The sequence below is a fragment of the Argiope bruennichi genome, chromosome 4 (assembly GCF_947563725.1).
Source record: "Argiope bruennichi chromosome 4, qqArgBrue1.1, whole genome shotgun sequence".
NCBI classification, from domain to species: domain Eukaryota; kingdom Metazoa; phylum Arthropoda; class Arachnida; order Araneae; family Araneidae; genus Argiope; species Argiope bruennichi.
Window position 1 is genome coordinate 72,477,806 of NC_079154.1, and position 16,747 is coordinate 72,494,552.

Sequence of the window (16,747 nt, forward strand, 5' to 3'; positions counted from 1 at the left end):
GTAAAAGTACGAGGTGCACGAACCATTCGCAATCTCCTCAGGCCGACCTTGAGCAATGCTACACAATTCTTACAAAATATCAACAATTTTTGAATAACAATCATTATATTCCGAAAAAAATGGCAGCATAATGCTACAACAAAATGGTCCTAAAAATATATTTAAAAATAAATTTTTAAAAATCTTAAAACAGAAAATTGAAGAAATTGACTGAAATCTAATTTAGAGTGCCTCTTCATGCCGCCAAGGATGTAGCAATGCCAAGTCGCGAAAATCAAAATGGCTAACAACTGTTTTACTGTTACTAATATTAAAATAACATTTTTTTTTTTTTTTTTTATTCAACTCAACTAGAAGACGTAATCCAAAAGTTGTGGAGTAAAATGTAATACTGCTTCCTCCACTATTTCTTTCCATACTGTTTATCTAGTTATAGAACGGATAATGAAACTTATCGTGTTTCATAATATTGTTTATTTGGTTAGCCATCTTGATTACTGACTTGGAGTGGCCACAAGAAACCGAAAAAAAATTAAATTAAGAGTATAAAAGGAAATTACCATTTGTAGAAATTGATGATTGCCCAATGTTGGCGGGAACGCATTAAAATTATGGTGCATTGGGTATGCCATCGTTGGTATTGTCCTATACTGAGAAGATGGTAGTTGATTAGGCTGGCTAACAACAGCACCTATGGGGGTGTTAGTATTGCTCTGTGTTGATGGAGCAGGAACCCTCGATGGCGCATAATAATCCTAATGGAAAAAGCAAATGAAAACAATCAATATAAGACAAAATTTTACAGTAAGACTTAGTGTCATTGTACAGTTTCTCGCCAAGCACATCACAATTGTGCAAATCGACGAAAATCCTGTCAAAATCAGCTATTGTGAATGTCCATCAGAAACGGTAACAAAAGGCACTTAGAGCTGCAATAAAAAAAATTGTCACGATTACGAGTCACATTGAATTGTCATAATTGAGAACAATCGTTCTAAAATAATTCTCTTTTGGCGGCCTACATTAATCTTATTTGCTACTCAACCCGCAAACAGTGACCATAGGGCTGGGAGATGACCGAACTTCATCATCGCGATATATCGTCCAACGCATTTCGCTATATCGTGATTAGCTATTATAAGTTATAAACAGCATTTCTTAACATACTGACTGATCAGAATGACTTCAGGAAGTTCCAATTTATATAATAAAAATATTTGCTTTTTGTTTAAATAAAAATTTTTTTAAATAATCGTGTTAAAACCCCTTTAATAAAGTGTGTCAATGCCAAAGCAATGTCTGCATGTTACAATTTATAACACTGCATTTTCTTTTCTTTTTTTTTCAATATAATAATTTTTAAAAGTTTACTCTTTTTACTGTCAAGTTAATTTCTTTAAGTACATTTATCGACTCAAACAAAACAAAATATTATTACTTATGTCATTTAAATCATTTTGAAAACAGAATTGAAAATTGAATTTTATGATAAATCAGAAAAAGTTTTTATTGAATAATTCTTTGAAATATATAATATTGAAATTTGTATTTATTATATATTATGAAAATTATTCTGTAGCGCACATAAGGCTTCAATACCGAACTATTCTCTGTACTCATATTTTTCTAAAAAACATACTTAGTTTCAACAAAAATAATGTTCTTGTATTAACTTTAGTTACTTCCACTTTAAATTAAAGTTCAAATTTTAAGGGAGCTGACAGAAAATTAGAAAGATATATAGTACAATAAACAGAACGGCGTGAGGGTTTAACAATAGTATGATATAAAATAGTATATAATAAGTTTAATAATAGTATGGCTATCAAAATTTGGAGCTTAAAAATATTTTTCCGAAGAAGCTATTAAGAGACCAAGTTACATAAAACATTTAAATGAACATTTTAGCCAGCATTAATCTTCAGCTGTAATTGTTGCCATTTGTTCCAAACGAAGCTTCACTCGAAATGTAATCAGAGTAAAATCTGTTATATGTGTCGACATGCCACCTCATACTAGCATGTATTTTGATAAGAAAAAAAAATTGAAAGAAATGCATTGTTTTCTGTCCCATTTTAATGATTTTTTTATTCCTACCAAAGAATCCTTTTGCGAAATTGAGATGCCTCACAAAAATTGTGCAGCTAAGGCTTTTGATTATTGCGATATACCTTAAAACTATTTGACAAATTTGTATAAAATTTGGAATGGAAATGTTTTAGGTCTGGTCCCTTCGATTGGCATCAAAATCTTTATGAGTAAAAATTTTGATTTCGGAATTTAAAAAACAAATTAAAAATGTATTATACATTTGCATATTTTTAAAATAATCTTGCTTACAGAGCATTTTAATGTTGATTAAGAATTATTATTAAAAAGGTTTAGATCTCGAATTATAATGAAAAAACGGAAAATCTCATTTAACATTAGGAACTCAAATGTTGAGTTGCTTTTAACCCATCAACCGTTTACTCAAATTTACAAAGTGCTACATGCATTTGAGTTATTTTAATTTTTAAAATTCAGATATGTATTCAAAATCGCCAAATTTCTATTTGAAAAACTGAGTTGAAAAAAAAAAAACACCTTAATTATGGAAAGAACCCTCTACATGCAGAAATATTTTATATGCTATAGAGAAATATTTTTAAAACGACAAATATTTACAGTTTCACTGTGCGTTAGTCAATTTCAAAATAAATATTAATGTCGGATAATTTTTTTGAGACTGCACATCGTTTTGACTATGCTTTGGTAGATAACATAACGAGAAATGTTTCGAATTATAATTTCATGAAAATATTTTGGAATTGGATGTATGTTATTATAATTTTTAAATTTCGGTATTTGCATATTGATGTCATAAAATTATAGTACATATATTCTATATACTCTCGAAATTTCATAATAACTGGTTTTAATTATCACACGAATAATATATTTTTAGTGCGTTAGGCATGTTGGGATAAAGAAATAGACAATTTACCATCAACCTAAGGACTAACATAGGGATTACCCCAAATTCGTTGCAGAATTACAGAAAACAAGACCAAATTGTTTGCGTATTTTGTGTAAGAATTATTGAAATGCATCAGTTATTGTCAGGTGTCAGCCAATAGCCTTATTACTCTCAAAAGATACTGATCCCTACAGATAAAATATATAGCTAACTTAAATTTAAAATATTCATATCTTTCTTTGAATTAATCTTTAATTTCAAAATTATATCGAATTTAATTTCAATTAAAGGAAAAAGTAGAAGTCTGAAATCTCTGCATGTGTCAACTCTGCATGTGTTTTTCTTCTTCGAAAAGATCTTTCAACGCATTGGTAGGCCTAATTATTAAAATGTAACCAGTGGGAGAGGTCTTCCCAAACTTTCGCGCACACTTTTTAATAAAGATTTCATTCCAGAGAACGCCCTGCATGGAAGTGCCGTACAATAGTTACAAAATATTAACCTTTGGTATGAATTTAGCATTTTTATTGAATTTATCGTGTCATCCTTGGCGAAGTCTTGCGATTAATCCATAAGTGTTCAATCAGTGCATGACAATTCCATTAATGACGAAGCAGGAGTTGAAACTTGCATAGGTTTTATTTTCACACATATATGGACACGGATATTTCTAAGCTACCACACAAGCACATCACAACACAAAGACGACAGAGAGGGAGTGTACATGTCGGCGCGTCGGCGTCTCGAATACATCTGGTTAGGGGAACAGAATTTTCCCTTTTCTCCACCGGAGGGAATCAAAACTCTAACACATAGCATGCTGTTATTAGCATCAGAGAATCGAATTTCTGTTTTAAATGTGTTTTTCCCAACCGACTGAAACAAAAATTTGACACAAAACTGTACTTGTAGTCACAAAATCCCATATCAATATTCAACTTACTGCGTTTTTTAATTATCGCGTTTCAATGTATCTGAAAGTATATACCGACAGACGGTCAACTTCTCATTGGATATGACACAAAATTTGTTACGTCTTTACAATATAGATTTTAAATACGTGTACCGAATTTCATCCATGAATCTCTTTTCATTTCGTAGATATCGTGTTAAATTGTATTTGAAAAGGTGGACAGACAGACTTCCACTGAACGGACTTTTCTCAATATTTGATAGAAATCTACAATTCTTTTATAAAGACCGCATGCCAAATTTTATCCATCTAGCTCAGAGCGTTTTTGAGTTATCTTTGTGATAGACAGACGGACATTTTCCAAACATGTGTTTTTAAACTCAAGGAGGTCTAAAGCGTGGAGATTCGTCACAATCTCGACTTCGAATTTTTTGACGGTTACAATACTTTCTCTATACTACGTATACGAGCAAGTAAAAATGAATAGTCGACCTCGAACAATTAGTACGATTACGAATAGCCATTGATCCAATAATAAATTCAGAAAGTGGGCAGTTTATTGACTTTAAAACGTGATAATCTTGATTGGCATTAATAAAATATTTTTGTTTAAGATTGTTCAAAAGAAAAAAAAGGGGGGGGGCGGATTGTCTTATATGTCATCTTTCTTTAGACAAAGAAATTTTAATCATATTCAAAAAGATAAAAAAAAAATACTGCATTGATTTACATCATATAGTTATCGGTGGTGAGAATTAAACGGAAAAAAGTCAATATGATACAGAGAGAAATTAATTTAGCTACAAACTTTACACTAGCTTTCTGACTTTCTAATAAATGAAGTTTATAAATATAAAGGATGATAATTATTAAAAAAATTGACCTCCAGATTTAGATAGAATTTATGAAAAAATTTAGTATTTCTTTAAAACAAGGAATCAACATGCAAATTCGGAAACATACAAGATTAATTAAATGAAACTGGACAAAAAATTGACTGAACTTGATGAATTAAAAACAGATAAATTTAATAGACTTTTTTTTACTTACCTGATGATTCCCTTGTCCATGCTTGGCATGACCTGCAACAAACAAAATGAATTAAATTAACATGTTATAATAATTTTAAAATAATACCCAAGTAGTTAACATTCATTTTTTTGCAAAATAGATGGGACAAAGAAATATTCTCTCATCTTTTTCGTAAAATTAACACAATATCATCTTGATGACAATTTGGTAGAGTTGTTAAGAACATCTTTTGATCATATGGGTCCAAAATTTTTTGATGTAAATATCAAAGAAAAAAATTATTTATTAGATTTTTTTTTGCATTGATTTAAATCAATGCATACATACACATATGAATAGTTTCACCAATAGATAATCAATTTTTGGACGGATTTCATAATCAATTTAACACTGATCCAGAACTCGGATGATCAAAGCATATACATAAAAATAAAACCCATCCAGCGTGACTTCCAAGTAGGCTGGAAGCATATGCCAAATTTCATCCCTCTAGCTCGTAGTGAATTTGAGTTAACAGTGTTCGCAAGCGCATACACGGTAATTCAACTGATTGATTGATTTCTTAATGATGCATTTCGTCCAAAATTTGATAAAGAACAACTATTTTAAGTACTTCCAGAAACTAAAATTTTAAACACGGAAGGGAGGAATTTCAGATAATAAATTCCATTCTTCCAGATACATAGGGTTTCGTTGTTATTATTATTATCATTTTTAGAGATAGACAAACATAATTTCAAAGATTTGACAAAAAAACTGCCCTTATAGTCACAAAATTCCATAACAAATTTGATATATTTAAGTCATTTGCGCTTTTGAAATATTGCGTTTACATGTTTCTGTAAGTGCAAACAGTCAACCCGTAATTGTATCTGGCTCAAAATTTGTTAGGTGTTTACACTATAGATGTTAAATATGTGTACCGAATTTTATCTATCTAGCTCTCTTCGTTTTGTAATTATCGTATTAACTTAAATCCAAACAGCTAGACAGAGAAGATTCCTCAGAACTGATTTTATGCAAAATTTGACAGAAATCTACATATTAGGTGTTAAGACCGTATGCCAAAATTTAACCATCAAAGCGTTTTTGAGATAGCTTTGTCCCAGACTGACGGGCATTATCCAAAAATGTGTTTTTCTAACTCGGGGAGTTCAAAAACATGGAGATTCCTCAAAATCTCGAGTCCGAATTTTTTTTGACGATTACTATACATACTTTATACTACATACACGAGAAAGTAAAAACAAACACTGACACGTGCTAATGCATAGCAAACCAATTAAGGGAATCAATTTAGATCAGGAAATTCAACTTCAACAGGTCGTATCCAACATCATAAACAATCGAAAGCCTAATGCATAAATTATGACATCGTTCACAGAAAGCACATAAGGAGAACCACAACCAACTAGATTTAAGTTGTTAATTTCCAACACAAATAAAATTTTTAGTTTGAATAATATTGATGCTAATAGTATGGGAGTAACAACCAGTTGACAAAACACAAATGATTGAACATTTCATAGCTTGTACACATTGACCAAAATGCAAATGTCATACAATCCAATGCAATAAACATATTATTGAAAATCTTTTTGAAATTTTCAATTCAGTTCTCCTTTTTAAGAATAAATTTTCCTTTTAAAAGCATTTCTACAATAATAAAAATAATAATTCTGCCTTACCTTTAAATTAGAAAACAAATTGGAATATTAATTCATATACCAAGTGATATACATGATAATTAAAATTAATTTCACGGTAATTAGACTAGTAGCTTCGTTTTACTGTACGGATCTGAATGAGACTTCATATATTTATTACTCAGACCATGAGACTAAGCCTTCTAATAGAAAAAAAAAAAAAAAAAAAAAAAATGAAATTTTGCCAATTGATGCCGTTGTAAAGCTTAAAACCAAATGCTAATGATTAGAGCATCTAATTTCACTATAAAAGAGATATCTGTTTGATTCAAAGAAATATCATTCCCCCGCAGTAAACATGTCGCTAACCACGATAGAGCTCGCATTGATCGCAAAATGCTTTTACCAGAACGCAAGAAACGCTTCAGAACCACTCTGTGTTTACCAACGAATGAAAAACTTAAGGAAAGGGTTGAAGGTTCGTAAATGAAGTTAAAAGCAATATGCCTAAATTCGAAGAAATCAATTCTCTGGATGTTGTACCAGGAAGAGGACATGTAACGGAATCGGCAATTGTGGAAAAAAATTTGCAACTGCAAGTTCTTCAAATGCTGCGATAAAAGACCCCTCAATAGACCTAGCACTAGACATTCAGTGAACAACCCCGCGCACGACTTAACGTAAAATTCTGAAGTTGTATCCTTATAAGATGCACGCCGTGCAACAAGTGAAATCGAAAGATTACTCCGTGCATCTTGATTTTGCATTGCGTTTTCTGACGAGAACGCAATTGGATGAGAAGTGGCCATCGCATATTTTATGGGCAGGCAAACGAGGCTCATTTTCACTTAAACGGCGCTGTGAACATACAGAATTGCCGCATATGTGGTTCCACCAATTTTCACCAACAGCCGCTACTTTTCCCATAGGCCACGGCATTGTTTGGATTCTCGCTAATTTCATTTTTGGTCCGCACTTCTTTGAGAAAGTCGCAGTGAATGGGTTCGTTAGGTGTTCAGTCACCTGCGACTTATACAGCAAACTCTTGGAAGATCACATTGCCCCAACGTTGAAGCAACGAGGCTGTTTAACCATCACAATTCATACGGCAAAGCCGAATACGAGCAACTACCAATTACAATCTGTATACAGGCGCCTCAATCTTAGGAGACACCCGAGCACAAGTCGAATCTGATTGGTTCGTTCTATCAGTGAATTGAAAACCGCCAAATTCGTTTCCTGCCAATTTTACAGTAACCAATATTTATCTGTGAAGCGGTAAGCATTGTTCTGCATTGCAAGGATAAGCAATAGAAATGGAATTAAAATGTGCGTTATGCGGCGCTGAATTTTATAAAAAACGCAGTTATTTTAAACGCATTTTATAAAAAAAACAGTTCATAATATTTTCTTTTCAAATATAGAAATAAAAGCTTCTCCCTGTAAAGTTATTGCCTTAAGTTCCGAACACATATGTTAAAATGGATCCAGTGAGTTTCGTAGATCTGTGCATTTCATTTTTATTGAAAGACAACATTTATAAACCAATATAATAACAGTTCATAATATTTTCTTTTCAAATATGGAAATAAAAGAACACTTAGAAACATGTAGCAGACCCTGATTCACTGATAGAACGAACCATCAGATTCGACTTGTGCTCGGGTGTCTCCTGAGATTGAGGCGCCTGTTCTCAGGAGACACCCGAGCACAAGTCGAATCTGATTGGTTCGTTCGATCTCATGACTTCAAACTATACGTCATGGGAAATCTCCTGTTGGTTACTTATCTTTCTTTTTGGCAATTAGATGCGTTTTTTGGCGAAATTAATTTGAGAATAGATATCAGTACTGTAGTATTCTGTTTTGTAATTCAGTTGATTAAAATTTTACATTCATATCTGTTTTATAATAAAGCTGATATTGAAGAAATCAGGGTCTGCTACATGTTTCTAAGTGTTCTTTTATTTCCATATTTGAAAAGAAAATATTATGAACTGTTATTATATTGGTTTATAAATGTTGTCTTTCAATAAAAATGAAATGCACAGATCTACGAAACTCACTGGATCCATTTTAACATATGTGTTCGGAACTTAAGGCAATAACTTTACAGGGAGAAGCTCTTATTTCTATATTTGAAAAGAAAATATTATGAACTGTTTTTTTTATAAAATGCGTTTAAAATAACTGCGTTTTTTATAAAATTCAGCGCCGCATAACGCACATTTTAATCCCATTTTTATTGCTTATCCTTGCAATGCAGAACAATGCTTACCGCTTCACAGATAAATATTGGTTACTGTAAAATTGGCAGGAAACGAATGTGGCGGTTTTCAATTCACTGATAGAACGAACCAATCAGATTCGACTTGTACTCGGGTGTCTCCTGAGATTGAGGCGCCTGTTTATTCAGAAGGCAAGAACTTGATTCAAGCTCACTTCCCAGATAAACATATCATCTCGTGTAGTTTCCCATTTGCCTGACTAGCACGACCAGCAGATATGAATCCTTGCGTCATCTGGCTCTGGGATTTTCTCAAAAATCGCTTTTATCAAGGACGTGTAACTAATGAAGCAGACATGAAAATCAGAAGGGTTTGAATTGTCTCCTTCATTCCTACTGAAACACCACGTGCAGCCGTTGATAATGCAGTGGTATGCTTTCAGCATATTGACCGACAAGGTATGCACACAAATGTGTAAATAAATAAAATATTCTGTAATTCTTTTATTTTTGAACTTTTATCTTTCTTTTTATCTTTTTATTTTATTCCACCTGTTGACAAAATTTCAAACTTTCCTCGAACGAAAACCTCGGCTCCATGGTTTTAATAACAAATATATAAAGTATCATTCACATCTTTTCTGTAGAAACTGAACTTTAATCTCTTAATAATGTGAGAGTAATAATAACGTGACCTTAATAACGTTAAATGATTTTTTAAAGGTATTTTAACATCAATTTCACGATCCATTAAAGATACCAAAAATATAGACTGTATGGATGGGCTAAATATATAGACTTGGATGCTGAAATCAGATTCTGTTGCGAAGGCCAATCTGCAATAGAGTGCATTTAATAGTTGTCCTGGATACTTTTCTGATGCATTGCTGATTCATTTGGTCTATCGTTATATCGATGCTAGAGCGTCGATCATTCTTGACCTGGCGTTGCAAGTGAACACCATCGCTATCATTAATGGTCTCTGATATCTCACAATTGGCTCGATTTCACACTCATGTGATTTTTCCAGTTATTGCATACATTCATTACGACACAGCATGAACACTTCACGAAAGCTTAAAGCTATAGTTTCAGAAATACTGCCGCCGCATGGTCTGTACCTGATAATTATACCACTTTCAATGTTCATGAAATCGCGTGACTTGCCCATTACAATTATTGGTATGCGAACACGTGATCTGAAACCCCTTCTATATGTTTTCCAACAAACAAGTTTCTCATTCCCATCTGCGACTGGCCACAAATGTGTTTACGTCAACCCGCATTCTTTCCATAATAATCTTATTCGACTGCGTATCTAATAACGGTCATATTTAATTATGCAGAAACTGATATCGATAATTTTCCATCTATTTATCTATATCTATACTTATAATAAAAGTGTATGTATTCTATAGGCCAGACCATCTAACCTACAGCCAAAATTTGGCACATGTGTACTTTGGAGATCGGAAATGTAAAGCGAAATTTCGGCGTTTTTTGCGATAACTCCCGGAAACATAATCGCACAAACATGATTTTTACATCAAGTTAAAGCCCAAAAAAATTATCTTTTTAATGATACCAATATTTTAACTTACAAATTAAGTTTCTATTTTGAATGAAATTTTTAAAAAATAGCCTAACTATACTTTCCAACAATTTATTTCGCACAAAATAAAAATAAAATTTAACCTGCACGTGCCCGTTACGTGTGCATGGGAAAAAATTAGCTTTTATCAGCGCGTTGCCATCACGTTGACAAACACTCAAATTGATAGATTAAGCTAGCGCTTACTGCAAACTAAACCTAGAAAAGTGTAATGTTCTAATATTTTAGTATCGTATGTGTATAAAATGGAATAAATATGAATATTTTCTTAAAAAGAATAATGCAGGGTAAAGATTTCTGCGACGTTTTAAAACAGTTATATTAATAATTCAGTTTTATTTAAGGCTGATGATTAAACATGATTTAATATGTACAGAAGATCCATTCTAATTAGGGTCTAAAAGTTAATTTTTAAAACTTTAATTAGTAGAAATACATCTATTAACAAAATGGTCTAAATGAAGTAAATAATTATATTTTGTATAACATGAGTCAATAAATGTCTTGATGAATTATGAATTTTAAATTTTTATACAGATACCCTGTCCTGTGAATCATATTTAACAAAATATTCTTGAGACATTAATATTTTAAATAAAAAGAATTACACTTCAAGCAACTAAATCGACCACTAAAAATGGCTAATTTATGAAAATTTGAATATCACTAGTCTATAAAAAAGCACGATTTTAGACCTTTCTATCCACCGTCTTAAAGAAAATTTGTCAACCAATGCCCGGACTTTCTCCAAGGCCGATTATTAGATAGTTATATGTGTGTTTGCGTGCGTGCGTGTGTGTGAGGGCTCTACCCACCAGATCATATGACCTTGAGCTAAACTCAAACCTTATACACATTATAGGATAACCTGCACCTAAGAAAGATTGTTTTGAAATTTCGCTTAATTTTTAATTAGTTAAAAGTTTAATGTTTTTCTGCGATAACTTCTGTACTTATCAGAGCAGAAAACTGATTTATGCACCATCTTAAAATTCAAAAATTAATCTTTTCAATGCCATGAATGTTCTAACCTATAAATAAAATTTCAATTTTTAATGAATTTTTAAAAAAATATTTTAAGTATTTATTTTGCATTAAATAAAAATAAATTTTAACCTGCACGAGCAAGTCATGAAGTGCGTGGGAAAATTCAGCCTTTATCAGTGCGTTGCTATCACGTTGACAAAAACTCAAATTGAATGACTAAGTGAATACTTAATGCAAACTAAACCTGGGAAAGTGCGATGTTCAACACGTGCTTGTGTGAAGAAAAATAAATATGAAAGATGATAATTAAAAAAAAAAATAGATAGAAAGAAAAGAAAACGTGAAGAAGTTTTCTGTGACAATTTAAAATAGCTATATTATTAATTCAATTTTATTTAAAGTACACATAGTTCGATATATACAGGATATCCATTCTAATCAGGGTCCAACAGTTAATTTGTAAAACTTTATTAATTGGCATATATATTGCTGGCAAAATAAACAATTCCATTACAAATCGACGACGTGTACACTTGTAATGGGTGTAAGGTGCAACATTCAACAGGCTTCAATAACAAATAACGACGTTTATTAACACCAAGACAGACGACAAATACAGCCAAGACGTACACAAACAACACAGCAGCACACTTAGAACAAACAGCAGCCCACAAGTAATAATCGGTAATAAATAACAACCAGAACCCACAAAGCAGCCAGACAGAACTCAGCCAGAGGAAGGAATCTACATAGCAATTCACTAAGGTCTCTCCACACGCCCGTTATTCTCCACTGTCTCCTCGTTTAAGCTGTATCCAACTGCCGACTCACTACTATATTTTATTATATTTTATGTAGTTGGAATCAATAAATATTCTGATGAATTATGAATTTTAAATTTTTTTACATTGTACTTTATTCTGCGAGTAATATTTAATAAAATAAACTTGAGACAATAATATTTTAAAGAAAAAGAATTCCACTCTTTTGCAATTAAAACTTATTGAGTTATGAAAATTTGAACGTCTCTATTCTGCGAAAACGCGCGATGTTAGACTTCGCCATCGACCGTCTTCAAAATAAGAGGCCATTCAAAGCTTGGACTTTCCCCAAGGCAGACTGTCTAAAATAAAGTAATTGTTGATTGTTGTAAAATAATGATTTTCAAAGCCTTATAATTCAGTCAGGTTTGATCTCAGAAGATTGAAATGATTCTCAAGATAATTTTACTGAATATAATTTATAGAATTGAAGAATTGTATAAAATTTAGATTTCATAATTGTTTCCAGAAGTACATTTATAGATTGAAATAAACTAAAACATTATTTACCGTCTTTAAATACATTTGAAGCTAAAACTGAATTTCATCATGAATTAAAAAAATAAATTATTGAATAATTCTTGGATCTTTAATTCTTGAAAATATTACAAATTATTTTAAAAAATATTCTATGGTACACATAACATTGCAATGCTGTAGGAATCAATTTTCTGTAGTCATATTTTTTTAAAAATATATATCTGGTTTCAACAAAAAAGTTTTTGCATTTATTAAAGTTTTATCGCTTCCATTTCAAATTTAAATTTTACAGCAGCTGACAGTAAATTAGAGATATATATAGTACAATATATTGAATATCATAGATTTCTATAATATTATGAGTCATGTGGCTATCAAAATTTGAAGCTTAAAAACATTTTGTTGAAGAAGCTATTCAGGGACTAAGGTACATAAATATTTAATTGAAAATTGTACAGATCATGAGTCTTGGCGAGGAAGCTGGTAACTAAAGATGACTAGTTGTTTAATAAATTCAATCATAACTTTAAAAATGACATCACTTTTACAAGACTTTAATTTATCCCTAATTTTGAACAGATATCTAAACTTGCCAAAAGTAAACTCTACAAAATGGACAAAATACTTTTTTTTTTTTTTTGATAATCTGGAAAAATTTAGTTACAAATATAATCTGGAAATAAGCTAATATATCAGTTGTTTCAATTTTAAACAAAGGTATGTAGCAATATTATGTTCTTTGAAGAATCTAATTTCAAGAGAGAAATAAGGAATATCCATAGTGAATTTGAACTAATTTTTCGACCGACAAAAAGTGATAAAAGAACCAATGCAGATCATAAAATGCAAAATCAATCCTATTCTATCTCTTATTAGTCTGTAAATTTTGGATATAAAAAAATATACTACTAATAGAAAGGGGGATTCTAATTTTAAAAGTTCTTGCTAGATTTACCAACTTATTTTTTAGACTAAATTTCTCCTGAATTAGAACATTGATATGATTTATTGTAGGCTTATTTCATAGATTGTAGCTAGAATGGTATTTGCAATATTCAATACTAAAGATTTTGGAGACAATTCAATTTTCCATTTCTCCAAGGTTTCTTCACTTGTAGTTTGGCTTCAGATATCCTCAGGAAAATCATATAATCTTATAGGATTTTCTGCGCTGTTTCAAAGCATGCTTATTTTAAGATTTGGTTAGGAAGAAACTTTTTAAATTAGTATTTTTCTTGATAGGTAGTATTTTCATTTTATCTGTCATAACTTGCAAATAGTAAGAGCTAGAATTGCTTTAGTGTTTTATGTCCACATGTACTCTAACATTCTCTTTCATTTGGCAGATTTAGGTCATACTAACCCTGTATAAGTAATCCAATTGTTAGATTATGTGAAAGAAATGTATTCTTCAAAGACCAAACAAGAAACACTCAGTTGTATGGATAATATATTGATTCACAGATATATCAATGGAATTGAAATTCAGATGCCTATGATTATCAGTTTCACTTGTGGTCATAAATCAGTATCTGATAAATTGTTAAAATAGTTATTTCAAAAGAAGTACAATTTAAAAAAACAGAGAATTTACTGGAAAGTAAAATGTGACATTGCATTTGAAATATGAACATATTGGCAAAATTGCTACAACAGATATTCCATTCTATAATTAAAAGTTATAAGACCAAGATAAATGTAAATACAGTGAAAATATATCAAAGATTATTGATAATATATCCATCTGATTAAGTAATAGAAGTTACCTAATCAGCCCAGAAGTACTGTATATCTCACAAACTTCAAAATCATGAAAAGCTCCATTAGTTGTTAAGACTTAAAGAAGAGTGCCAAAGAAACGTGATTTATTATTAGCAGGTTACCTTGAAACTAATCAAATATTTCATCAAATAATATTTTGATATCAAAAGGACTAAGATGAGAAAATACATGACAGAATATAAGAAATATAACAAATGAAACAGTTATTGAAGTGAAGACCTAGGTCTTCACTTCAATAACTGACTTACTCTTTAATAAAGACTTACTCTTCAATGTAAATGTTAACTCTGGACTAAAAATCATAAAAAATTTAATTTAATTTTTAGAATTATTCAACTGTTTTAATAAAATTATTTTGCTATTCTTCCTTTATTTTTTATATCAAAGATACATAACTTGAAGAAATTTTATTGAAATATAAATAAATTTTAATAATAGAAACATCTCATAAGTACAGTAATGTAACAATTGTAATGAATGTAAACCATCAAATAAAATCTTACACCAGTAGGAAAAAAAACATCATCTCGCTCCAAGGCTTGCTTATTTAAAATATGCTCTTTGGAGTGAATGAACATATGCTGGCAAAAATATGCTTTCAGTGGAAATGCAGTTAAATGTGATAACTGAACAAATTGCTTCCCTAAAATTTGTTCAAAATCTTAAACAAAGTCACAAATGGCTTTCACTTTATTATCAATATTGATCAATTCAATCATAAGAAAACTGTATCTCAAGAAGTTTGACAGAATCAGGTCACAAATACAAGTATGCATAGAGTAAAAAAAGTAACTTGATAGAAAAAAAAATACTGACAAAAATTTTACATTATAAACTTGATGGCAATGTATGGATTATACAGCATTAAATCAATAAAGAATAAAATTAATCTGCGCCCAAATACATAGTACTTAAAAATTTACCAAAAACTTGTAAAATTGAAGTTAAAATCCCCATATGAAATATTTAATTCACATTGTCTCTACCATAAAAATGTATTTAATTCAGACTCAATGAGTCAAGAGAACTTTATAAGGATTTTAATTCTTCATTGGGACAAGCAATTTAGAAGAAAACGATAATGAACATATTCTGCATTTTTGCAAATAAATATACCTATTTATCATAACAACTTGAAATACAAATGAATATCACTAAACAATAAAGAACATAATATACATTCATTAAATAATAGCAATTTTAAAATAAAATTTCTTGCATATGTATTATGGAGAAAAAAACAATATTGTCAGAAAAAACTTTTAATAGAGACATATAAATGCCTATTATCCCATTCCTAAAATAGCTACTAATAGAGATTCATTAAAGCTTAAAATAAATTCAAATTTCAATATCTTTTTATTTAATTACATTATCTTCTTATTGATTATTTCTATTATTTATGTCTTTTCATTTACCTAAAATAAATTTGAAATTTTAGTATATAGCTCATAGTATCTCAATAATATATTATATTGTAGACTTCAATATATTACAAGATAATCTATCATTTCATAATTAAATCACCAAATTACAAATAGTTTTAGGATCTTTCATTTTAAAATGAACTACAATCTAGAATTAAACAACCGATGCTTTTATGACACTTACGTATGCTCCAACTTTGAATATTTACTGCAAGGCACATGGAATAGACTTAAGGATTAATCTGCATTTGAAACTTTCTTTTAAATAACAATTCTTAATATCTCCAGAATATTTAAGTTAAAACATTTGCCATATATGTAAAAGCAGGCATTATTATAAAACTATTTTAAAGATTCAAATTATATCTATATTAATTGTTACAAAATATAGTGCGTCTAGTTTAATCGTAACTTGTTTCTGTGTAGAATTTCCTGCTATTAACTCTGGTGCAATACTCTAGAAATACAGCGCATATATTTTATTAAATATATTAAAAATGATTAAAAGTCAAAATGTTTACAGTTAATACAATAAATAAAATACTTCAGAAATTATAAAAATGACAAAATACTTCACAATAATAAAAATGACAATAACAACAATTTAAAGAATTAAAACTGTACATTTGCAAAATAATGCGATAATAAAATTAATATCACTCTTATAAGAAGCATCAAATCAAAAGAAATGATATACTTTATCCTTTGTTATTAATATAAAACATAAACTTACGTTTTTTAGAATTGTTTTGATTCATCGCAAAAATTATTCTGAATTCATCACATACGAGCCGAAAGCATTTGAGGGGAATTCCCTAAATTGTAGATAGTCAGCAACAGGTTATCGCCAAATAGTAAACAA

The 16,747-nt window shown here is 30.3% G+C and overlaps 1 protein-coding gene across 2 annotated transcripts in view; it reads right to left on the reverse strand.

The window, feature by feature from the left end:
- Positions 1-16,747, reverse strand: part of LOC129965435 (eukaryotic translation initiation factor 4 gamma 3-like) — a 125,916-nt gene extending 109,169 nt beyond the window's left edge. For both annotated transcript variants that reach the window (XM_056079296.1, XM_056079295.1), the window contains exons 1-3: positions 16,619-16,747; positions 4,923-4,954; positions 561-755 (exon numbers count right to left, since the gene is read on the reverse strand). In XM_056079296.1, the coding sequence (XP_055935271.1) occupies positions 561-755; positions 4,923-4,954; positions 16,619-16,643 (252 nt within the window). In that variant the 5' untranslated portion in view covers positions 16,644-16,747. The remainder of the gene's footprint in view (positions 1-560; positions 756-4,922; positions 4,955-16,618) is intronic.